The 26,143-nt window shown below is 33.2% G+C and overlaps 3 protein-coding genes across 3 annotated transcripts; 2 read left to right on the forward strand and 1 right to left on the reverse strand.

The window, feature by feature from the left end:
- The first annotated feature begins 5,773 nt into the window (after positions 1–5,773).
- Positions 5,774–7,225, forward strand: LOC119073892. The gene is made up of 4 exons (XM_037179780.1): positions 5,774–5,972; positions 6,523–6,659; positions 6,726–6,935; positions 6,995–7,225. The coding sequence occupies exons 1-4, from the start codon at positions 5,938–5,940 to the stop codon at positions 7,120–7,122; spliced, it is 510 nt and encodes a 169-aa protein (XP_037035675.1). The 5' UTR covers positions 5,774–5,937; the 3' UTR covers positions 7,123–7,225.
- On the reverse strand, positions 7,175–7,969 carry LOC119073895 (cuticle protein 1). The gene is made up of 3 exons (XM_037179784.1): positions 7,820–7,969; positions 7,465–7,754; positions 7,175–7,406 (listed from the first exon to the last, which is right to left on the reverse strand). The coding sequence occupies exons 1-3, from the start codon at positions 7,832–7,834 to the stop codon at positions 7,238–7,240; spliced, it is 474 nt and encodes a 157-aa protein (XP_037035679.1). The 5' UTR covers positions 7,835–7,969; the 3' UTR covers positions 7,175–7,237.
- Positions 7,970–12,442: 4,473 nt separating this feature from the next.
- LOC119073864 lies at positions 12,443–25,730 on the forward strand. Its single transcript, XM_037179731.1, has 9 exons — positions 12,443–12,812; positions 17,421–17,469; positions 17,723–17,768; positions 20,797–20,965; positions 21,031–21,097; positions 24,423–24,841; positions 24,899–25,058; positions 25,124–25,273; positions 25,336–25,730. Exons 2-9 carry the CDS (start codon positions 17,428–17,430, stop codon positions 25,531–25,533), a joined length of 1,251 nt encoding a protein of 416 aa, XP_037035626.1. The 5' UTR covers positions 12,443–12,812; positions 17,421–17,427; the 3' UTR covers positions 25,534–25,730.
- Positions 25,731–26,143: the final 413 nt, after the last annotated feature.

The following is a 26,143-nucleotide window of genomic DNA, read 5'->3' on the forward strand; positions in this document are numbered from 1 at the left end:
ACTCGGAAATTCTTATGAAGATCTATTTCGTGAGAATACAAAAGAAAAATAATTAATTTAGTAGTTGGATGTTGTGCACACACACAAATTTATACTCTTTTTAATCTTCCCCCGCTTTGAATGTTGACGAAATTATTCATAAAATGTGCATTTTACTCTGTCAATTTCCTTTGTTTTTGTTTTCCTTTGTCATTTTTTCTTTTGGTCCGGGTTCGTTTTACTTTTTCTTCAACACATAGAATCGAACCTTTTCGAAACGGCTAGCGACAACGACAACGAAATTGAACTGTAGCTAGTGCTATCTGATGATATAAATTGTGTCAAACAGTAGACGATATTTTAAACAAAAGAATTGTGGTTGTCGTTTGTAAAAGGTTAATTTGATGGAAGTATGTTTAACCTTTTACGGACGGCTATGTCATCGTTGTTATCGACAAACTACAACATATATAAATTATAAGCTGTAATGTTGTCTTAAGAACGTCCCACAAACAAATGATCGGAAAGATTGCAATTCAGTCTGTCAAAAATACTTAGATCATGGATTCGATAACTGTCCCCATGATATTCCTGCCGTCTGTGAATGGTTAAATATACGAATTTCAACAGTTCGGGTAAATGTGTCGGATTAAAACATAAAAAGGGAGTTTCTAATTAATCGACAATGCATCATAATAAATTGAAAGATTTAAAGAGTAAAGACTGAAGAAACAAAAAAAAAGTTAAATAAATAAATTAATTAACATAATTAATTAATAGAATTGTTATAATGACTATTAATATAATGTGTGTATGGATTCAAATTAAACGTAAATTTAATTAAATAAAGAAAAAAAAACAATTTTCAAGCGTAAAGAGAAAATAAAATGAGTTTACATCCTTTCGTATTTATTTATTTATTCTTTTTTCTTTCAAATGTGTCTTTCGTTCCATTATTAATTATTTTTGTTAACTTATCGATTTTCAAGTCTTTCTCCAACATAAAGAAATATAACAAAGAAGATTTAATACCGGAAATAAAAATTTATATTCGACAATTTGGTCTGTAGAAAATGAGACCAATTTAATTGAAAATTCTATTTAATTAATTAATAAAAATAAATTTAATTGTTTTGTAGCCAAATAAATTAAAAAAAAAAAAATAATTAAAATAAATTTAATGAGAAAAATAAAATTAATTTTTTTAAAAAATTTCCTTTAAATGAAATGTAAACAAACAAGAAGAAAAAGTAAATTAAATTTAAAAGCGTAAACTATATTTTCATAAATATAAATTTTAGAAATATCTTAAGGAAATTGTGGTTAACATAAAACTAGATGAAGTCAATAAATGAATAGAAAACAAACAAAATTTCCGACAATTAATTAATCTCAGATTATTTTTTTGTTGATTGTTTTTCCGAAATATTTTATGTTAAAATTTCGTCAGCGATATGATTTTTAGTCACATCGATTAATCTAATAGAAAATACAGAGCGCTACTAAACTAAATTTCAATACATGTCTGCGTCAAAAACTAATTAGTTCGTTTATCAGTAAAGTAATAGATAAGGAGCTTCAGTTTGTACACATTTTTACAGACTTGCGATGTGACGTGCAAACTATTTATGAGGCGCACGGATCTTCACTGTTACTGTGTGTTTGATCTGTTTTCCACATGTAAATGTGTTTTAAATGGACAGGTTGGGGGATTAAAATTAAAAATTTAATTTTTTTAATTCTGTGGAAACGGGTTTTCCTCAGGAAAGTTTTGCCGATTTTATATAATTTTCCTAAAGATTTGAAGACATCGAGCACAATTTAATTTCTCGGTGATAATTTATACTGACATGGTGTGAAGGGTACACAAACTACGTCGATCTTACATTGAAATATTCAGTGTATATCCGTTCGATACGAAGTTTGTCAAATCACTGTTAATTCTTCGGATTTAAAATGCGCCTACAAATGGCTTCCATGTATGACCTAAGATGAATCAAAATTTATTTCTTTTCTTTTTTAAATCGTATACGCTTGCGACATCTCCATTTTCCCATTTATCAGGTGGGTAGTAAACGTTTCGAAATATTCCGAAGTTTATTGATGCGTCGAGGATCGATCATATCCTCTGGGGAACGTTTACTGAAAGTAAAACAAATGATTGTCTTCCAACTACAGCAATTCTAACTAAAGAGTTATCCAATTATTTACTTCCAATAACTTGCTTCTCTATACTTTCCTTCTGCAATTTTCATCTATCTATTCATTCATTTCATTATCAACTTAGGACGAAAACTGAAACGCAACAGAAATATTTTGTGAATGTTTCCCATGGTTCATTAGTTTCATTAACTAAGGCTGACAATTTTTCTATTTTTTTTTTCTTTAAATTAATTCTTTGAAACCGAATCGAGCCAAATTTATCAATTGGAACCGGTATAGCAGTCGAATGTACACTAAATTCAAACGTTTACCGAAAATTTATAAATCAATAAACAGCTTTCAATGTTATGGGAAATAAATAAATCGTAAAATAGATTCTCTTATCGATGATACGGAGATAACCAAACAGTTTGTGAGACAACTAAATAACTAAAAAAAAATATCAACATTACCATACAAGCAAACATAATAAGTGTAACAAATATGCCCCCCAAATTAAAATAGTAAAAGGAAACATTACTTAAAGGAAGAGGTTGCAATGATGTAAGAAAGATTTTTATTAAATTGAAAATTGTTTAAAACGAAAAGAACTTTTCTTTTTGATTCATTACACTTCCATTAAATTTGTTGTTCTCTATTGTTTGTCGCCTATTTTTATATGTATTTCAAAATTTATTCTTAAAAAAAAGTATAAAAGAAAATTAATCAAACGAAAATTTAATGCAGAAAATAGTTTAGTTTTCTAGAAAATAATATTCGTTCTAGATAAAACTAGTCAAAGATTTTTTTTTATAATTTCAAATTAAAAAATGAAAATGAAAAACAAAACAAATTAAATTAAGGCTAAAAATGAAAGAAAAAAAACAAATTCTATATCTCAATATATTTGATTGCAAAGCATTTAAATGATGTAAAATATATTTATTAAATTAAAATTAAAATTTAAAGAAAAAAAAACAATTGGTGATCATAGTAGAAAGGAAATTTAAAATTTAAAAGAAAGGTTAAATTACACTAAATGAAATATTTATTTTGTTACTTTTGATTTTTACAGTGAACGACATCTCAAATGTCTCACTGTCAAATTTTTCTGAGAATTTTATTGTGTCATTGCAAATTCATAATGACATTCTCTGAAAAAAATGACAGTGAGACATTTGAGATGTCGTTCACTGTATATTTTTATAAATGAAATTAATCGTTCAAAAAACAACATCAACAAGAAATCTTTATGTGAAAATTAGCAATCATCGATTTACGTTATATTAAAATACAAAAAAATAAAATTTCCGACAATTCAATTAGTTTATCGTAAATCGTACTTCAAATTTGACTTAAAGTATAAAATTACATCTTTGAAAGAAACAAACAGCAAAAACAAAAAGTTTAATCAAAAGAATTAATAAAATAATTTTTAATCCAATTACCATCTTTTCAAGATAACAAAAAATAAAACAAAATGAAATGTCACGCGCTCCTTACGATATATACATAAAAAGGAGAAAAAAAAATTGATGATAATAAAACGGCGAAAAGGTACGGAGAGAAAAAACAATTTGCTTATTGTAAACATAAGTTCTAAATTCGAATGTTTTTTAAGCATAATTTATTTGTAAAACAAAACTTTTTAATTTTTAATATTTATTATAGAAAGAGAAGTATGATGAAGCAGAAGCAGAAGAAAAAAATGGAATTAAAAACTAATTATTTAACATATTCTGTGCTTGAATAATGAAGGAAACCATATGTTCACACACTATTATATTACTCATCAATTATTGTATAAAACATAAAAATACAAAGACAAAAAAAATAATAAAAATAAAGAAATTTTCACATTCCCTGATAATAAATCGTAGTTTCATTTATACGGCCGAAGAGAAGTTGGATGTGACAAGGGTGTTGTACAGTAGAATACCCACCTAATAGTCCTGTCCCTTACAGCGTTTTCTTGCCACCTATTCATTTCATACATTTTAAACATTCACAACCTGGAAGCATATCGTCTATAGAGTCTATGACTTAGTTTGGTTTATATTTAGCTCTTCGTTTACTTGTTAACGACGAGAAGTGGGAGGAGCTTCAACTATTCGTTCGTAAACGGAGAGCTAAACGGCGTAAGTGCGAGAACACACTTATGCTTGCATTCCAAAAAAAAAATGTTTTTTTTAAGGTCGATGCGAAAATTCTTATTTTGTCCACTCAAATGTGGCGATAAGTGACAATTAAAGTGAGAACTTACAATTCAGGTGAGAATGGTGGGCCAATGTTGTTTTTATCTTAAAAGGCCTGGCCCCAGGTTGTACTTAGAATCACGGTGTGGTTGAACAAAGTCTAATTAAAAGTGTAATGCAACGTAATTTTTTCTCCGAATTATTAGTAGTAATGATCTCCTGATCATTTTAGGCCTAAAGAAAGAAAAAAGTCGGCGGGCGGTTTTTGAGATAAATTGAATTTTATGGTTGTGTAGCATGTCCAGGTATGAATGTAGGGCGCCAGAACAAGAATTTTTAGGTATCTATATCCTTGTTCTGCCGCCCTACATTCATATCTGGACACTGAATGCTCAACATTCGCCACTGCAACACATTTAGTTTTCCTCTAAATCTAACTTTTAGTCCTCCTTCTGGACGCAGAACGTGACTTTAAGACCAATGGTATAGCATTTCCGAATCAGGGAGCCAGTCCAAATAAAACATACTATACCGCCTTTCCGGAAGAGTCGAAAAAATTTTTGTTGTGGCCTAATGATCTTTAAAGTAAAGTTGATAAAAAAAACATGCCTATATTGTCAGTAGCATGGCATGCGTGGTATCGTTGGAAAGCTAGTGACATCAGCTACCCGACACACAAACAACAACAGAAAAAAATGTACGATCCAGATCTGTTAAAATGGCATAAACTTTCACTTTCAATTTATCTCAAAAACCACCCGCCGACTTTTCTATTTCTTTAGGCCTAAAATGATCAAGAGATCATTAGCAATAGTAATTAAGCAAAAAATTACTTTGCATTACACTTTTAATTAGACTTTGTTCAACCACACCGTGAGAATTGAACAAGGAATCCGAAACAGCAAACAAATTCAAAAATTGATTTTTCCCTTGCTAGGCTGATATCTCTGGCATTTGGGAACAGAAGACATTTATGCTAACTGCTAATCATTTTTTGACTTTTTTGCTGTTTCGGATTCCTTGTTCAACTTTAAGTACAACCTGGGGTCAGGCCTTTTAAGATAAAAACAAAATGGAAATACGACCCACCCTTCACCAGAATTGCCTGTAATTACGAAAACGTTTTCGCGAGCTTTCATCAATTTTCACGATTTTTGTGAATCTGAAAAATCGGGAAAATTCATTACAATTCATTTATAGAAACGTATCTATGTGTCTTGGAGAATTGACTTTAGGTAATTTCGCGATTTGTAGCCACAAACTTCAGTCTTGTTGGAATTTTCTAACCAGCAAATAACTATGGTGGTATCATTTTTGAAATGTTATACTGAATCTAATGATATGTGCTCAGTGGACAAACTCTATTTATAGGCGGTCACCGTGTTGCAATTGATCATTTTACTAAAAATAATCCTTCAGAATGCTCTTCATGAATCATATTCATGCCAGAACAAATTCATTAGTTACGTTTAAGGAGAAACGTATTGTAGATTTAATCGATAAAACATTGTCGCCAAGGATCGTGTCCAGGCAACTAAATATTTTGTTTTAGATGTAAAAAACAAATTTTCCATGCAACGAAATCAAAGAGCGAAATAAACTATCACCGACACCGGACAAAATGAATTCAGAGCCTGCGAAACGAGACGGAAAAATGTAAGTACTTTTCTACCCCCCTTTTGATTATACAGCCCATAGGATGTGAGTTTAAATTTCATTCTAAATGATTCCAGTTTTTTATGCAATTTTTAATTAAACTTTCAATTTCCCTAATTTCCAATTCGCTTAACATAGACTCAATATATGGGCGCTGCATACTGAACGAAATATATATACGTGGGGAGTGAAGTGAATAGAGGGTGCCATTAATTAAGTTATTTGTCAAATATCCAAATCAGGAATTTCATCGAAAACGATGCATCAATTTTTGATGGTTTTCAAATTAGAACAATTACAAAGCAATAAATCGTTTTCAGCGACATATAGTCAATTTAACGAGAAAAAAAATTGACTAAACAAATCGTTGATAGTCGATCATGTTGGTTTATGTTCAAATCAAATAGCGTTGCCTTCAGTAGATATTGCGGGTGTTTCTTGTTCCCTACAAGTTTTGTAAATTCTGTGAGCTCTTAAATATTCAAATATTTCATAACTCTTTTGCGTTGTGCTTCAAGTCTACATTTACGAATAAAATGATAATTTCTAGCAAGCAACAAGTTGAAGTTGAGCATGAGATACGACGAAGATATCCGAAAAAATGGGGTGAAGTTATTAAGGATCCAAGGATAAAACTTTACAGCAGCGACAATCTGAACAAAGCTTTGGAAGAACGAAATTCTGGAGGTAATAAAACGGAATTCATTTTCGAAATAGTAACCTGTGATGAACAAATTAAAACTTTTTCCACAGCCACCAATCTTTATGAATACGACAACAGAGGAGATTCGTTTTTCGTTTCCAAAGACATGTACAAATCACTATACCAAACGTGCCGTTGTGGTCGACCGAAAATCGATGCACATTCGTTGAAATGTTTGCAAAAAGTCCAGAATCCCTACTTGACGATGGATTCACAAGATCAAAATGAATTTCTACCACCGATTCCAAAGACCTCGTTAGGTGATTCAAGTTGTATATTACGACTTTTGACTTATGCATGACAGAAGACCTATTTTAAGGTGTCTACGGTTGGCCCAAGAATAGGTTTACTGATTGGGAACTATCAACTCGTTACACATCTCCGAAATATGATATGCCCGGTGGACCTATTGACGCTCATCCATATTCAAATGTTTTCATAGGATAGTTTCATCAGATCATTGTTACTGATCAAATATATCACTTAACAATAGGCCGAGTTACATTCTTGCAATTTTTTTTTATTAAATGAGATACAATTTTAAACTAACAACCAGACTCTACTAGTGGCAATAAGGAAAGTTGGGGCATTCTTGTGGTGACACTCCTGCAGGATATAAGCGTTCATTCCATCCAGGTAATGGAGCTACAACTGGAGCAGAACGTGCTGACAGTTCGATATCACAGTATGGATAGTTTGGACACGAATTTGGGTCGACACCAGCTGGGTATCTATGGAAAAACATTTTTTTTGATGTCTCACAGTAAATCAATGGTCTGTCAATATTACTTGTCGCCTCCCGATGAAAGATCATTTGAAACACGTTCATAAATAGCAGCAGGTTGTTGCCACTGAGGGGCTTGATAATTCCAGGCAGATGGTTGAACGTTCCAGTTTTGTGCTGGGGCTGACCATTGCGGTTGAGGTTGAGACCATGCAGGCTGTTGTTTTGCATTGTGTAGTAAAGCATTGTCACAGTTTGGATATCCCGGACAAAGTGCGGGATCAACTCCTGCAGGATATTGAGCTGCCGGTAAGTGTTGTGCGTTGGCAATCACCATCACGGTTGAAAGTGTAATCTAGTTGTTGAACAGAATTTTAAATTGATATTTTTGAACGATTATTAGCTTCTGGTTTAACTGACCAAAATGGAATTCATTTTTAGACTATTTTAGACTATTCGGTGTGAACACAAAAACTTCTAAAACAAGCGACTCGTATTATTAAAATCAATGAATGTACTGACTTAAACAGAACAAATGTCTTTGCTTTTATAATGGTAACACACCCATCGCAATGCATAGTAAATGCTTTTGTCTTGTGCCTTCAATAACAACCAGATTTTAACAGCAATAAAAAAAAGAACGAACTACATCACAATTATTTTATATTAAACCAACGTGTTGCCCTTGGTCATTGGTCCGGAAAAGTTATAAGACTTTTCACAAAATTAATTCCAAAGTTCTTTCCTATATATAGTCAACCGAATGGTAAATGATATGCAACGCGAGCTGTCTAGTTAACATTTATTATAAGGCAATGCAATCATTTATAATAATTTATTCATTGTAACCGATTTATAAATATAGTTTTAATTAGCAGAGACAATGCACTCAATTGTATATCGGAATAGTTCCTACACAAACCGTCTTTCATTTCACAACCGCAGAACCACTCATTTTTATACTTCTTGTCTTTTGTCACCGTCTTTATGTTTGTAATGTCCCTTTTATTGGGATAGGCCGGTTGCAGTGCTTTCCTTTGGCCTTCATTTATTTTATTAACAGATGATGCAACATTCAGACGGAGAGACATAATACTGAAAAATGTAGAAGTTAAGGACGCCAGATAGTTGACTGAACTCTTGTATGACCAGTATAATTCCCTTGCCTGAAAGTCATGGGTCTTACAGATGATAAACATTTTAAAATGTTCACTATGATTGTAAATGCATGAATGAATGACCAAAAAACCTTAAATACATGAAAATGTTTTATAACTTTGTTCTTTCATTGATAATACGATAACTCGAGGTTAAGTTATAAGATGGGCTATAACGAACGAGTGATCATAGAGATATTCCCAACAGAAGTTTCGCCTCGTTGTTTGATAACACCATAACTCGAGTAATTCTCAACGGATTTTCAAAAAAAATTTTTTTGATTCGACGGGGAATCAAATTCCTGTAGTTAAGTTTGAATATGAGCTCTAACGAACGAGTGATCTTAGGGATATTCTCGTCTTGTCACTTGATAACTGATTAGTCAACAGATTAAAAAAAATATTCGTCAACTAAGAATGAAATTTGTGAGAGTTAACCAGACTATCTACTAGGCTGAAAAAATGGCTTAATCGTGCATCTTACAAAGTCGTTCTGACGATGATTATAGGTTGTTCCATATCGATTCCTGATTCTAAATAGGTTTGTTCCAAGGCCGTATGAATTGTCAAATTTGATCCATAGAACCATAACCTCAAAAATATTTGTGTGTAAATCTCGTAGGCGACGTTGCCATATTTGTATGAAACATCACGTAGGCGATGTTGCTATGGATCAAATCATCGTGGTTCGGGTTGTCAAAGTTCGTGTTTACAGCTATTTGGAACAAACCTATTGATGTGTGACAATGACGACAGCTCAATCGTTTACCCGTGAGCGGACGTTATGTCACGTTTTTTCTATGATTTTTCATTCCTAAGCGAGAAGACACATCAATGTACTTCGAACGGATAAATTATAGAAAAAATTCCAAATGTTTTCTTGGTGCAATTTATTTTTTAACATTTGAATCCAAAATGGCGGAAAAAATTGGTCAAAGTCGAAAAATCTTTTTTTTTCTCAAAGGAAAATCCCTGAAACCGATAGAAAGACTGTAAATTCACAAAAACTTTCTTTGGTTTTATTTGTTTAAATCGGTGAGCTCGCTCTGGAGATATGTCAGTAACAATGCAGTCTTAAAGTTGTGTTTTATGTATATTTCAGTAACTCGAGGTTTAGCTGAGTTTAATAATTACATGGTAACATACCCCCAGCTCTAGAACCTAAGGATTTTGAAGGGTTTCTGAGGGTTTTTTTTTCGGTTCTCTTCAGGATTTGTTGAACTATTGAGGTGGTAGTAGGTCAGTTCCCAAAATTATGTAACTGTACATGGTCACCGTTCCCAGCTCTAGAAATTAAGTATTCTGGATGATTTCTGAGGGTTTATTGAGTACTTTTTTGGAGTTTTGATAGTGAACAATTTATGACAAAACCAGACAAAGAACTGCTTTCAACAAGATCTATCTCTAGATATTTTTGTTACAATTACAAAGTCTTTTGAGAAAATATTAGTCAGGCAAGGGACCTGATCCACCCACTAGTAGCGCCTAGTAAGTTAATTGAAAGAACAAAGCAAAATATGTGGTTGAGTGTAAAATTTAAGTCGAAAAATCACTGGTTACGAGACATTATAGTGTGATTGACCATTTTTTGTGCTACTGTACGTAAGAATTCATCTTACGTGCGTACTAATTCGTTTGAGGAAATAGAAATGTTGTTTTCACAACTCGTGTCTAAATTAATGCTTTTATGCAAACGAAATGTTGTCAACCTCGGCTTCCTCTATTAGCTATTTTCTTACCATTGTCTTTTAATCGTCGACATTTCCTAACAATCATCGGTAAAATCCATAGAGAGAAACAGCTCCATCCCCTGATTGTACACTCCTTCTAAATTGTATTATAATGTATTTGGATGAGTTGAGTATAGTACAATGTGAAATGAACCTTTGTAAAAAATTCTACTGCACAATTTTTCTACATCCACACTCTGTACTTCTTCAAAGTTCCTTCTCCCAGAAATGTGTATCTCAAAGAGGATAGTAAGGAAAGTAAGAAGTTCCATGATAATGAATTTTATTTAGTTAAAGGGAACATAGCTAGTGAATCCTCAAAGTTATTCGAAAAGATATTTAACTGCAGTCCAATTAAAAACAACGCAATACACCTATCACAGCGGTTTTGGATTTATTTCACCGCTAACCATTATGCTTTATAATACACATACCGCATATAACAGTTTTTGCTTCAAGTCATGTAAAATAAATTGTGACAAGTGCTGCGAACTAATAATCACAGCGTCATATTGTATGGCCTTCCTCGTTGAGTACCTACCTGGCACCCAAAGTAAATGTACGGATAATTTATAGTGACACCAAACCGTGCTAAAAAATTACTTGTTGCGAAGAGCGTTGTATAGAATAGAAACAAAGTCTAAACTAAAGGCACCTCGGATCCTAAATAAATAGATGCCGCAGAAGGGCAATGTTTCTACTATCAAAACTCTACGCCTTATAGCTTGAAGAGCAGATTGATATTAAACTGAATAAACTGATTTACTATGAACGACACAAAGGATTCTCATATTATATTTAGTACGATTTTATATTAAGCAGTCTCGCATGCATAAGCTAAATAATAAGTTTATTTCAAACAAATTTTCGTTTCCTTTCCTTGCCTAACATAACACTACAATAATAATAAAATCTTCTACTTCTCCTGACTAGAGTATTTTGAACAGACTTTGATACAAAATCTGTTACTTCATTACTCTTTGTGTACTTTGAGCTATTTACAGAATGAATCTGAAATCATCAGAAGTTTTCATAAAACTCGAAAAAAAATGAAAGAAATAAATGCAAAGGAATTTAAAAGTTCTTCTGCATTGACTAAAAGGTGATACAGGATTATAAATTCAACAAGTTGCAAAGTCTGCTTACCTCATAAGCATCCACATTGCGTATTATACCTCTATAAGAACGTATGTATATGTCGAGTCATTCAATCATATAAACAGTCGGATAGTTTTTTTATGACTCAAACAAAATGTTAATGGGAACTTTAAAAATTTTTTATCGTGCCGTCTATGGTTAGTTTAGCGACTTGAAAGCGGCAAGTACATCTCATCAAAATCATTAAAATTACTTCATTCTTGTACAGTGTACTCCTAGTAAATGATAGAAAATCTTTTACTTCATTTGTTTATAAAAATAAAGACAACCTTTTAAAGACGACAAGCACATTATAATAGAATCATTAAATCTGTTACGTCATTCGTGTTTCATATCAAATCTTCTACTTCATTAATCTAAATATAAACATTTTTCTTGAAAAAAACAGTAAGAAAAAGCTCATAGTTTTATTATAGTTCGTCGTTGTCGATAGCAGATGGTTAACCATCCATTTTTTTAGCTGATTCCAATGTTACAACATTGGTTTATATCAGATGAAACTGTCCCCTATATAACGTAACCATTTTTCAGTGTTGTCATCATATTTTAGTCCGTGGTTCAGAATTTTTATTTTGACGAGTGGGGACGGTATAGCCCGACTCGAAGGGGATGTAAATGCATACTTCATGTGAGCGAAGCGCCATTTACATTGCCGTAAAACGTAAACAATAATAATTCGAATACACTTTTAGAAGGTCAAATGTATGACCGATCACAAAGGGTTTCGTAATGTAGTGATATGCCCTGAGAAGTGGAGAAAGAAACTGTTAGCCATTAGCTATTATTTTAAGGAATGAATGTGCTTCGAGCAAATTATCAGTGCTTCAATTTATCATACAAAAAATGAATCATTAAGAATAAACAACTCTCTGATGCTGTTGATGTTAAATCCAACGAAAAGATTTTAATATTCCCATCAAGTATAAATGTCCGCCTCTTCAAGGTATTCTTGTCTATACACGTAGACATAACATTTTCAACCAGTTCCAACACAATTCAAATTTACCTCAGCCAACAGTTGGATCTAAGAAGTTGTACGGTACGTTCGCGAACGCGTGAATGAGAAAAACGAATAAGTATGAAAAGATTGTGAGTGTGTGCAGTGAACATTATTACAAGATGGATTGTCTCGTGAATAAGAAAAATATTTTGTTCGAAAATAAAGTTTAACCGAAAACAGATAGAACAGAAAAAGATGATATTTTTCGAGATTCGAAAATAATTTTACATTGACCGTTCTGTGCATTGATTTAGTGTAGAATCGCGAAACAGATACATTCACTTTGGATTGATTATATTCTTGCATATATACTTTCGGATATTTTAATTCTTTTCTGTGATACTAAGGATAATAACCTCGACATTAAGGTAAATGATTCAAATGTGTTTTTTACATGCGACTCCTTTTTTGGACGATTTTAATTTCAATAACCTTCACACCCACGTTATAATATTAAATAAGAAGACAGAAAAAAAAAACGCTAAACTTGTGCAAAAAAACTTAATAACTTCGATAAATGATATAGCTGTACAATGTATATACCTATACATCTCCATCTACAGACACATAATACCACATTCATTATGAAATCATCCGAACACACAAAATGGTTTTCAATGTAGGAAAATATTGCTTTCTGTTTTGTTTGCGATTTGAATAGGTAGATTCTGTTTTTGTCTCTTTTTTACTGTATATTGGCAGCAGCTCGCGATCATACATACAATACAAATGATCAATATAACGAGTTATTCAATAAAATATGGTGGTTTTCTGGCAAGATCAACTTTTTTTTTGTATTATTCCAAAGTCGCGATTTATCTTTGATTATCATCATAACAAAATATGAATCGGAAAAAAACATAATTCCAATGGATATTGATGGTTGTATTTCTATGACTTCTGGCATAATATCGACTTCCTTTTACAGTTCCTTCATTAAAGTACGATTGAAATAAGTACCACGTATAATTTCAATGATTGTGCGTTACGCCTAAAGAGGTGGTTACTGTTATGTTTTTTTATAGAATTGTTTTTAAATTGGTGACTAAGAACTTTGGTAGCGTTCTTTGACTTGAAATAATTGTGTAATTAAACATTGTGTAGTAGTTTAATCGTTCGACAAACTCAAAATAAATTTAAAAAAATATATATTCATCTTATGCCTGATTGTGCCCACATGCCCCAACGATTTGTTTTAATTTTGCAATAAATTTATGTATTTAGACAATTTATTTCCAGTGCTGTATGTTCTCAGTTCAAACTGAGCGCAAATTTATTGAGGTCGAACGAATACTAAAATAACTGAAATTTCAACCTTGCATGTTTTAATTCATTCACAAATAATGTAAATGACATTGAATGAGAAGACTATACACACCAATCCCAATGATAATGTTTACATCGTTTTCGTAATGTTATTGTATTCCGATTTTTAATTGTTTGCCGCGGAGATGTTCACTAAAAAAAATTCCGTTTATGCAATCGTTGCAGTACATTTTTAGTTTTCAATTCAATACAATGTGTGATGCGGTAAATATACATAACTGAGGCCAACTGAATGAGAATTTTAATCTTAAAATGATGTTGTGTAGATTGGTATTCGTTAAAGCAAAGAAGGTAATTAACCGTTGCATCAGAAGAAAAAAATTCAAAGCGGTGCAGATGCAGATAGATCAATCATTTCATTTTACGAGCAATTAAGATGTGTTAATTTTCAGTTTCTGTCTGCAACTATGTAATGCACAACTAGTGATATATTGCCGACGATGCAAATCTCGTTTTCAAATTTACTTTCTTTCATATTAACCAACGTAATTGTTAACAAGAAGTCATTAAATGACAAGGAGGATGTGATATCTGACAAATTGTCTGACTACTGCGGCCAATAGATAAATTCAAAAGAATATCCTGTAAGGCGACCATGATATCCGCACAACACCTAAAATATGAACTCATCAAATATCACCCACTATACACACTAAGACAATGTCTCACACATTTCGTGTAAAATATTTAAAAAAAATCTTTTGTCGTCGAGCTTGTCCATCACACAATTTTGGATGGATGTATTTAACATCACCGTAAGGTATAAAGGTGCAGTTCGTAAATATTAGCGCATAAACATTGTTATTGTTCACGCTACATTGTCAATAACTAATTGGCAAAAATGACAGACAGCTTTTCGTTTACTTTATGTGGGTCGGTGCGCCTCAACGTTTCATGGCTATTTACTTTAAATGCGAAGATCAAATAAATTAAATTGAACATTGAACAGAACATCGAATTAGCGTAGTCTTTGGACAATTTAAATGTTGAAAAACTTGCTACGATTTCAAGTGTCGCTATGTAATAGTCTTGCTGGGCTCTTCCAGTTTAAGGACCTATAGTCTATGGACCACTTCACACTCCATTCAAAACTCTGTTGTCTTGTCAAATGAAAAGAGTTGAACTTTAAAGCTCAATTTTATAGAGTGAATACCTCAACTCTTAAAAATATTTTGATAGAACGAAACATCTACATTCGACGACACTTTTCGGTTAAATATTCAATTGTCTGTTAAAAGAACTCATTTCGATTGAGTTCATATCGCTTTCATTGTGTAACACTCAACAGACACAAAAAATAAACATTTTGTGGGAGTGAAACCGAAACTAGTCTTTCCATATAACCGAAACGAAATATTCACAACGTAACCAGCAAACTAACGAAAAAGTATTAATTAAATAAAAATTGGCACCATAACTATTTCGTAACGACCATATTCTATGTGGACAGCATTAGCGATAATTAAAAGTGAAAAAATTTTTTCGCTACAATTCGGGCTAAGAAAATGCATTAGCAAATCGCTCTCCGAATCTTATTAGCCGAATAACATCGACAAATAAAGAAAAAAAATCTGAGCATTTGAGAAAGGCATCTACGTAGTGTTTTGAACAATCTTACTTCAATTACGTACAATTAATTTTGCAATTCAAAAAGTTTTTGAAATTAAAATTCATCTGAAAATGTTACTGTACACTCATTTCGGTTAGACGTTCCTCTTCTCGTTGATGTCTTTCGTGTGCTTAACGTGTGTGTATTCATATGAGTGTTGCACAAACCATAGCATGAATAAACACAGTCGAAATTCAAAACATTTCATATGGTTTTTGTGTTGATGAAATGAATGTCTAAATGGCAGATCTGATACAGTCGCCCATTAAGCTTTTTTTTCTTTCCTAACGTCAGATCCATATACACAAACGAAAACGGTCAATCAATTATAGTGTGTATCAAAAGCCCTCAATAGATTGAAAGAGAGCGGTGGATTTAGTATATTGTTTGCAGCAACAACAAAAAAATTCTTTTATAAAAAGTCATAATTAGCAAACATTAGCAGTCAAAAAAATCTACGGTTATACGGTTATATCACAGAAATATCGGAATTAATACCCAACTAAAAATGCTGATAAATACATCCATTCCATCTGATCAGAGTGTGTTATTCGTTTCATTATTGTAGAGAAAGAAATAGTAAAAATATGGCAAAAGATACGCAAACTTTTTATGAATTTGTATAACTTTCGATTAGCAGTTAATTAAGGTCTGGCATATGGTTCACGTGAATACTGAATGTTTAATTTTGCATTAAGTAGTATCTTTTCCGTATTTTTTCTTTTAATAATTTAAATTTTTATTTCGGTTAGTAGAATGGCGTAAAGAAACCGTTGTATGTACCGGTTATTCTGAATAATCATTTTCAAAATGGATTCAGGCGTAGCCTTTCAAAATAGGCAAACAGAAGGAAAAGCTTTTGCTAATAAATTAATCAATAAATCTTCTAAAAGTGCTTACATCAAACGAAGTAACAGATTTGTTATACTGTCACACTCTTGATGTGCAATTAATGTCAAAATAAGATTTGTAAACTTCGGTGTAAAGATCAACTGTTTTTCGATGTTTTCGATTCATGCTTGTTTGAATAGCTCTCTGGATTTGAACAGATCAAAGTTTGTAACATAACAAAAAATTTTTGGTTAAAATCCTCATAAAGCTTGTCCAAGAAACTTAATGCTGGTTTTACGACATGTTATAAAACTCATCTGAACAGCTTTGTAAAAAAGGATTATGTTGCGCTGAAACACCACTAAATCTGATTTGGAGTTACATATCACTGAGTCTTAGTGACTTAGTTCTAATAGCAGATTACTCAATAATTTGGCGATAAAAGCAGAGTCAAAAGTGTGTTTTTGAGCAACAAGCTTTAACTGTCTTTTCGGCAAATGTGGAGTTTGTATATCCGAGCCAAAGGCGAGGTATACACCTATACATGTCGAAAAATAGTTGTCGAAGCAAGTTGCTTTAAATCACACGAGTAATTTTCGAGAAACACAAAGTTGTTTCCACATATGAAAATGAAAAAATTGACCGAAAATATTCCGCATGTAGTGGATCATTTTCGCCGGGGGAAAATTGCTATGTAATGGTCAACTTTCGAGTGGAGCAGGTAGTAAAAAATTTTAAAATTAACAATCTGTAAAAAGTATAGTCCACTAACGCACAATAGGCGATAGTAGTCTCCTTGCACGCCCCATTCGATTAAAGGATATATTTTTCACTAAACACAGTCCACTAGAAATGATTCATAAACATGACGGTTTCATAAAAATAATAATTTTACAGATTTTTGAAAATTTCAATAAGGTTGCCGCCTGGGACACAAATTTTGATCATTATTGACCATTGTGAGTTACCCGATTTTGCCAGATTTCTAAAACATAAACGACTAAGAATGAATGAACGCAAACGGGTGTCAACGATTTGTAATTTTTTGTCCAAAATATAGCAATATTGAATACGTAGACATACTGCCACACAATTACTTCGAAAAATATAAGCAAGACATTCGAAAATTTCAAGAATTTTTCTGATCATCACATTTTTTCTATTTACATAAAAATTTACGAAATAATTTTTTTCTTTCTTTGTTATTCAGATACAATATGGAATTCAACGTATTAGTTTACTCAGCTTTACACATTTTCGTAAGTACATCAGAATATTATAAGTGTAGCTCTATAATACTTACATGAATTATACATTATACGTATATAAAGTCTTAACATCGATAAGTTGTTTCGATCGCACAAAAGACAGCATATGTTTGGTTCAGTGACCTAGATATCAGTAGTGTTTCAATAAAAAGTAAAAAAATAAATCACATAATACCATAATGAGACATGACACAGCCTTGATTGTAGATTTTAATTTTTAATGCGAAAATTATATAATTTACAGATGCTGTCTGTGGCTACGCATTCAGCTCAATTACCAGCGACAGAAAGTAAGTTATTTATCGGTAAATATTTTATAATTTCAAAATCGAACGTAATGTTAACGTTAACACGAAAAGTAACTTATCTGAAAGAAAAGAAATTTTTTTCTCATTTCATCGTTTCTTCCACAATATTAACAAATAAAGTGATCGGCCTTCGGTTTCTGTTAATGTGCAGAAAACAAACGTTTGAATATCGATTTGTCTGGTTTATTCGCATGCGAACATTTGTTAATAGTTGTTTCCTATCGGAAATAACACTTACGTTTACTGTTCGAGTAACTTTCAATAAAAACTCGCTAATTTATTCAATAATTTTAAAAATTTCATTGCAATTGGTTAAAAAACCTGCATATATGTCTAAGCCGAGTTCCGGGTAAAATAAATATTTTGATAATTGAAGACGCAGGAAAACCGATTCGGGAAAATCATGGAATTGCCGCTCATATTTTCTCTATTTGAATTTACTTCAAATTTACCCAAATTTACAATAGTGCGCCCATTTCCCTTTACCCGACAAAAATCGTACTTTTCAACAATCAAGCACACTTTGGAGCATACTGTATTTTACTGGCTGCCCATGCGAAAGTTGAACATTACAAAGCATGAACATGATCGATTACATGTGGAATATTTTCGGTTCATTTTTCGTGAATTTTTATGTGAAATCCAACTTTCTCATGTAGTTGACAGTAAAACAGAATATATTGGATGCTGCTACGTAATTCATTAATTCGGTAACAATTTTGAGGTACTTGCAAACTGCTCGTGTACTTTTGAGGAAGTTGCTTCGGTACCTGTTTGCGTCGTTGTATATCTTGGCTGGGAATACACTTGTCGAAAAGACCTTTATCTTAGCCCAGTCTGTTGCTCAAACATAGCTAACGCCGACCCGTACGAAACACCTATTCATATCAAAAGCCTTTACTGTGAAACTCTTCATTTCTTTTACTTCATTCTCTACTGAAAAGCTATTCGCCCTTTAAAATCACTTACATTATCTTTCTTTGCCTTGTTAGCATATACAAATAAATTGCCGGAGGCAATATAGACAGCCCCGTACGAAGTCAACTTTCATAAATTCCTATTTAAACAGCTATATACCGCTATATTTACCTATATTTCACTATAAATAAACATTTCACAGATGAATATGCTATTATATAGCTCTATATGCCTGTATATAGCTCAATATAGGTGAATATAGATATATATAGATGTCCATATATGGAATGCCTGAAACACCCCACACACATAACAAATTATTTCCATGTTAACAGAAACACTCTAAGTACCATTTTTCCCAATATATATCACTTTTATTAAAATCCAATATGGCCACCGGCAGCCATTTTGTTAGGAGACCGGAAATAGTACCGACGCTTTACATTCGTTAATACCTTTCAAACAAAAAAAATTCATGAAATTCGGTCAAAATTTACTCGAGATATTGTCAAAATACACCACGTTCACTGTACGGCCGAGTAGCCAGATAAGAGCTCACTCCAAGAGACCTAGCTCACGCTCCGGAGAACATAATTCCAAAAACTTTTTTTCCCTGATTGGTACGGTCAATACCTATCTAATAAAGCTAAAACAGACGAAATATGTTGAAATGTGGCCGACCTACAAGCAAAAACTGCTTGCCGCCCTGTGCTTGTTTCACACCAAGGGGTCTAACTCACGAGTCGGTCATCCGATTTCCATAAACTTTTTTTTTCGATCGGTATTGTAAATACCTTTTATTTGACGTATCAGTTACAAGTGTAACGTTTGAATTTCCGGAGATATCTTCGAAAAACCGTAAAGCACTTATTGGGCCACAGCTCGGGAAGGGTCGATCCAAAATCACTCATCTTCGAACTTAGCCTGTCTTTTGACATTACCAAACGGGAAAAAAAAGAATTTTCAAAATCGGATGCGTTTTACTCAAGTTATCGTGAAGACGGACAGACGGACAGACGGACATTTTTTTTTCACTGATTTAACATCTCTAGACAACCACAATAGGTTTCTTCTTACTCAGGGAGTCCAATTCGACGTGTTACGGACGTATGCGTAAACGCATAAGACTCCAGTACTTCGTACGGGTCTAAAAATACACTTGGGACTTTTCTTTTATCACAAAACATGTTAACTCATCTAATGAATTACTTTCACAGCATCCAATGTAAACTGCTAGCAGCTATCTCGCAAGAAAACTCGACTATTCAAATTTTCCTCTGCAGTCATGCAAATATCTATTACTAAGCAGTGAACATAAATGGGAGGATCATTCTTCTTTCTCCATGTGTACCAAAGTTGCAAAATAATAACCAGCCTCTAACTACATAAAAAGTATGAAAGCACTGGCAAATCGCCTGAAAAAATTTACATCTATAATAGCTTCGGTGACGCCTATATCCTTTATTTAGATATTATCGAGCTAAACATTTCCATCCATAATTGACCAGCCCACATACTTTTTCTCTCTAAAGATAAGATGCTCTATGCTGTATGAATCTTCACTAAAACCGATTCTATAAGATTTTCTTTCTATTTGGAAGAAATTTAAAACCGAACGTGATAAGAAATTATTGTTGGCATTATTTATTTCTGTAAACACAATGAAACGTTACAATGATGTAAGTAACATCAATAAAATACAGCACGCCAAGTTCAATGTACTTCTCTTGAATCTTGAATCTTGAGTGTTGAACGAATTCCATGTAGGTATATATGTTATTCTACCCGAATAGCAAGAAGAATTGCCTTAGAAACGAAATAACGAGTCACGACGTTACCAGTTACCGTGTTCTTTCTTTCTTTTTTTTTGTTAAAAGCAGTACAGAACAAAGAAGCAATTTGATGGCAGAGAGAAGAAAAAAAATCGAATTTATTTCTGTTGAATATGTTTCTTAAAAGAAATAGCCAATGTACTGTTATTCGAAAAATATTTAAATTAATTGCAGAAGTCAAAGATTAAACCCTCATCAACGTGCTTGATCGTGAATGTACGTTTCTGATTTTATTTTGCTTCTACTTTTCTTCTATTCAGCTACATCACAACCAACAATAGTAGAACCAACCGTACGAATACAATGTCTGTCTGGATCTATGCTCATCACAATAAAAGATCCTCCGCCTAGTCAAGAAAGTGGATTATTTAGCGGTATGGTGTATCCAAAGGGTTTGTCGAAAAATTCGTCATGTTTGACCGAATACAGGTAGCTTGAACAACGGAAAGTAATCGTTCGATGAAATCTAAGAAAAAAAATAAATTTTTTTTCAGAAATCATGAAGGACCATTACGGTACAAAATTCCATTAAGGAGCTGCAACACAATGCCTCAAGAAACGGTAAGTGGAAGTTTGAAAATTTTAAAGTTAAAATTTCAACCCAAAACAAATGTCCAAACTTAGAATATGCAAATTCCATTCAATCCAACCATTTCACTTTCTCTAAGATAAGCCACCATTCATAATAGAGGAGAAAAAACAATCTTGTTATTCGGGTTCATAATATAAAACAACTAACGTGCAATTAACGTCTTACCACGATTATAGCAAAGTCATGTACATGCAAATTTCTCACTCATTGTTTGGAGATGAGTGACAAACGCCGGACAGAGCGAGAAGAGGAAAATATTAAAAACGAAAGTTAAAATGAAAGATTTGCACCTTTAATACTTACACTTACACGATATGACGTTGTTTTTGGCTCTTTTTTCTGGCTAAATTAATTTGCTTCGCATCAGACCCACGTCTTTTCCATTTTAATAATAATGAAAAATTCTATAAATTACGTGTTATGGTGACGAATAAATTATTGAACAGAAATGGGCAAAACAAGGTAAAGATTTTATGTAATCTTTTGGTTTATCCAAGTCTTTATTAATGTGACAATTCGAAGAAACTTGATGCACGATGCACGATGGCAGAATTTTTATCCCGGTCTTCATACACAATGTATGTGCGTGACCATGGATGATGAGGGACAGAGTGGGGTTGGTTGAACTTTAAATTTTATTTTATTTTTCAACGTCTCACCCCTGGTTGTACTCAGGATGGCCCAGAGAATCTTTTATGGATCACTCGAGTAATTTAAAATTAATTTATAAAAGCGTACCTGTGCTAGATTCTCTACGAACTTACCTATTCAGGAATACCTAACATTTTATATTTCAAGATTTGTCGATTTTATCCACAAGTAAATTCGAAATTTTTTATCGGAAAGTTCGGGAGAACTTACTGAATTACACTGTCCGAATGGAGAGCTCGATCTCAAACAGGCTAGTGCCATTTTAAAAGGCTACACTATTCATTGATACATGCAACCTCACTCTACCCCGAAAATCAAAAATCACTGTTGAGGCATGGGACTATTTTTTAAAACAATTTTCTTCCATTAAAGATTTTCTGATTTTCCATCCTGAGTGCAACCAAGGGGTCAGGTGTTAAAAAATAAAATGTAAAATTCGAGCTATTCTCGTTTACAGCGCCCAATGACAACAGTTTCAGAACGAGTCGTCCGAAAAATTACGCATCCTTCAATTACGATGCGTTTTTCTGTTTCAAGTAGTCAAGATTCTTCAGTCATTAATTCTTTAAATTCACTCTGATCACAGCACTGAACCTCTGTCCTAGCGCTTGGTTCAGTGCTATGTTTAGATGTCTTTTTCGTATGAATCAAATGAAATCAGTTCTCCTCGAGGTGTTCTACCCAATTGTACATTCTTCAATATTGATTTGTATCTTAATAATGCTTTTTCGATCATCATCTGAGTCTGAACTCGGTCGTGTGGGCAGCAAGTTTTATTTATTTCGCGTGAACAATTTGGACATGAGTACAATTTGCAAGGTCGCCGGCAAATACCTGGCCGTTTTTTGATGTTTTTCACGATTTTTAAGTGCTTCAAATTCGTGCGATCGTGACGAAATACATACGTAATTGATTTAAATATTCATCGCACATGCGAAACATGTAGGAGGTGTAAAATAATGAAGACGTTTATTCAACTGGTTGCTTATTATGTGGAAATAGACCTATGACCATATTCTACGAAATGCTTGGTTTTCTTGCAATAAATAAGTGCGTTCTCAATATTGCAGTTATACGAGGTAACCACTAATTCGTGTACTTCAAACAAAAGTTCTAAATCACTTGGTAGAAGTATTTGCATCATTTGCATGATAAAAATATTATTTTATTGTGCAGCAATACATTGCGCAATAACGTTACATCTAACGTGCAGTATGGCAAAGAAAATACCTCTGTGCATGCACTGAAACTTATAGGGCATGACCGTCATTTACATTCTGTTTTATTGTATAACATTAGCCAGATTATACGAACTGAAAATGTTCTCATATCTTTGATACATCTACGAACCAACGGTTAAGTGATTATAATATACTTAATGTATGTACCATTGTACCTAGCTCATCCGATTGTGTTGTACATGACAAAACGAAGAACAAAATCTGATTACAATTTCTCATACACACGGCGACGTTATAAAATGTTTAGTGCACAACAATACAGAAACGAAAAGATTTTTTTATTGGTCGCGTCAAGGTAAAATTCTTCGTGTTAGAACGGATAAGGTGACGTAATTATGGATATAATTTTTCTACATTTAACTGCTATAAGTAATGTGGGAATGTTTACAACAAAAATATCGTTATGTTATGTTAATGCCTACCACATTTTGATCGACGAACTTCCTGATATTTCAAGTGTTAAATGATGCAAATGCCAATTTTTCACTTGGATTTTGTTCTCGCAAGTTTTATGCAGATATTCGTCACTCTGACATTTGAAATAAATCTGCTAACAGAAATTGAATGCGTCACCCTAGGCTTGGTGAAACTAGAATTTGGTGTAGTCTAGGATACGTTGATAGGAACAACATGATAAATAGATAGATCTGATAGAATCGAAATTGTGTAAACTTCCCAATCCAAAGAACTTACATAGTCTACCGCTCAACTAAAATCTAACAAAACGCGATGACGTGTTAGATCTAAAATATGGACATACAGACAAGGATCTGTCATTTTCGTAGGTCTATGTTAACTAATTTAACTTTTCAGAAACTTTTCTATGTTCGCACAAGGTGCTGATTCGTAAATGAAAAGCTACTTCAGCCTAAGTTTTAAGACTTGAAACTGATGGTGCCAACAGTTGTTGGACTTTAAGGCATTACTTTCAAATTGGATCATTAAATTGAGCTAGGTGATTTTTAATGAGCGATATTAGACTCGTATTGGAACTTTTTAAGCTGCATCATTTCAGTACAATGGACTGAGTTCAGTTCTTGTTTTTCACTCTTTAAATAATGGGCTTGCGGCTCATGATGCATTTTTAAACAGTGGAGAACCGGCTGTGTCGGAAAAAACGCAGCGCAAAAAACTACCATGTTACACCAAAACAACGTATCGCATTTGTGTCCTTGCTTTTAAAAAGCTTTCGAGAGCTTTAAGCTTCTTTTGTATTCCACTGAAATATTCCACTTTTCCAATAGAACCCAGAAGCTTTCGAAAGTTTATTAAAAGCACACATACAATGTGAAACGTTATTTTGGCCGACAAGGTTTTGAGTGAAATAGCTTACTTGACCATTCCATTCTATCCTCCCTGGACATCCTACGTGACTAACTATTTTCTTTGTTTCCACAACTAGGACGATGGCGGTATTGAATTCTTCAATACAATCGTTCTTCAGCCACATCTAAAACTGGTTACCGATCTGGGACGTGGATATCATATTCGCTGTCGATATAAGAGCCGCGAAGTAGCTACCCCAATCCGATCGTCCAAGTGGCAACAAAATCCAGAAGCATTGACCAGCAACGAAACACCCGATCGTCGTGATCATGGCAGATCGTTGGGCAATAATGAAGTCGAAATTGAAAAACCCATGCCAGGATGTCACATGAAAATTTATTCTGGCAATTCCGTTGCCGAGAATGTTAAAATTGGCGATCCATTGACTTTGAAGATAAATATTGACAAACAAAGTGTTTATGGCTTGCATGTGACTGACTGTTTGGTTCGTGATGGACTAGGTTGGGGCGAACAGAAATTGGTTAATGGCGATGGGTAATTTGAAATGACTTCATTTAGCGGAAGGAATTTAATTAAAAACTCAATTTACAGATGTCCATTGGACGGCGAGATAATGGGACAGTTTGAGTACAGTGATGACAGAAGTAAGGCAACCGTTTCTTTTCCTGCTCACAAATTTCCATACACATCTTCTGTGTACTACCAATGCAACGTTCGTTTGTGTGCTCTTCAAGATCCCGAATGTCAACAGGTAATAGCTGAAAATGGCAAACTACCGCCTCCATCAGATTCGATAACTTTCTGTTTCCGCCACAGGCACCAAATTGCGCACAAAGTCGATCTAAACGAGATACCGAAGAAACAAACGACGAAGGCCATCCAGCTACGATTGAAGTGTACTCTGGTCTTTATGTGAACGAAAATGCAGAAGTGATAGATAACGACGATTCGGTGTTTGCCGAAAAGGTAAGTTGAGTCTAGCTTCTGCATGTAAGTCGCAACTGATTGAAACATTTTTCTGTCACCAGTCTCCTGATGATGCTCTCTGCATATCACAACGGAGTTTCGCCATTGCTATAGCAATAGCTGGTCTAATTTTGATGTTAGCTGTTGTGGCAGCCGTTCTCTGCATAATGGCTCGTCGACATCACAAAACTGCATCCAATTCAGGAAGCTCTATATATAGTGGTCCATACACAAACACTGCATTTTCGCATAGCAGTTGAATGGGATGAATGGGATTTTCTTTTCTTTTTTGAAAAATTTCCGGTGATTTTTTGTTTTGCTCAATCGTGGGAGTGATTTATAAAATTTTGAATTTTTACGAAACGAAAAATGGTGCAAATTAAAACAAAAAGTCGCGACGATAATGTATAGCCGATTGAAAGTGAATGTGAATGGGACGTTTTAAAATAACAAAAAATTGGACAATTTATTTAAAAAAAAAGAACTGCGCTGAGATAAACAAACAACGAATAATAGAATTTGCGTATAAATATCACTTAAATACAATTTTTACGTTTAACCTATATTTTCCATTAGGTATGGCTATAATAAAAGATGAATAGAGACATTGTACTATGGATATGACAAGGCAATTATGATGCAATTGCCTTCTGATATCACAGAAACTCCAATTTTATTATTGTTGTTTTTTTTTGGAACATTACGTTTCTGTTCAGTATTCGGTCTCTACAACTTTTAAGGTAGAAAATGATTACTGTCGGTGGTGGGAATGTAATTTAATACGACAAAACAAAAACAAGAATTCAAAACAGAATTAGATAATCTTTAGTTGCCAGTGAATGTTTTTAAAATGCGTTCGCAAGTTTTACG

The sequence above is a fragment of the Bradysia coprophila genome, unplaced genomic scaffold, assembly GCF_014529535.1.
Source record: "Bradysia coprophila strain Holo2 unplaced genomic scaffold, BU_Bcop_v1 contig_138, whole genome shotgun sequence".
NCBI lineage: Eukaryota > Metazoa > Arthropoda > Insecta > Diptera > Sciaridae > Bradysia > Bradysia coprophila.

What these genes read in the sequence shown, in the direction of transcription:
- LOC119073892 (XM_037179780.1), top strand. Translation starts at nt 5,938, where the DNA reads ATGAATTCAGAGCCTGCGAAACGAGACGGAAAAAT. An exon ending in GCGAAACGAGACGGAAAAAT is followed by an intron (nt 5,973 to 6,522) that starts GTAAGTACTTTT and finishes GATAATTTCTAG; the next exon opens with CAAGCAACAAGTTGAAGTTG. An exon ending in GGAAGAACGAAATTCTGGAG is followed by an intron (nt 6,660 to 6,725) that starts GTAATAAAACGG and finishes CTTTTTCCACAG; the next exon opens with CCACCAATCTTTATGAATAC.
- LOC119073895 (XM_037179784.1), bottom strand. An exon ending in CTTTCATCGGGAGGCGACAA is followed by an intron (nt 7,407 to 7,464) that starts GTAATATTGACA and finishes GTTTTTCCATAG; the next exon opens with ATACCCAGCTGGTGTCGACC.
- LOC119073864 (XM_037179731.1), top strand. Translation starts at nt 17,428, where the DNA reads ATGGAATTCAACGTATTAGTTTACTCAGCTTTACACATTTTC. An exon ending in ACTCAGCTTTACACATTTTC is followed by an intron (nt 17,470 to 17,722) that starts GTAAGTACATCA and finishes TATAATTTACAG; the next exon opens with ATGCTGTCTGTGGCTACGCA. An exon ending in AAATTGGTTAATGGCGATGG is followed by an intron (nt 24,842 to 24,898) that starts GTAATTTGAAAT and finishes CTCAATTTACAG; the next exon opens with ATGTCCATTGGACGGCGAGA.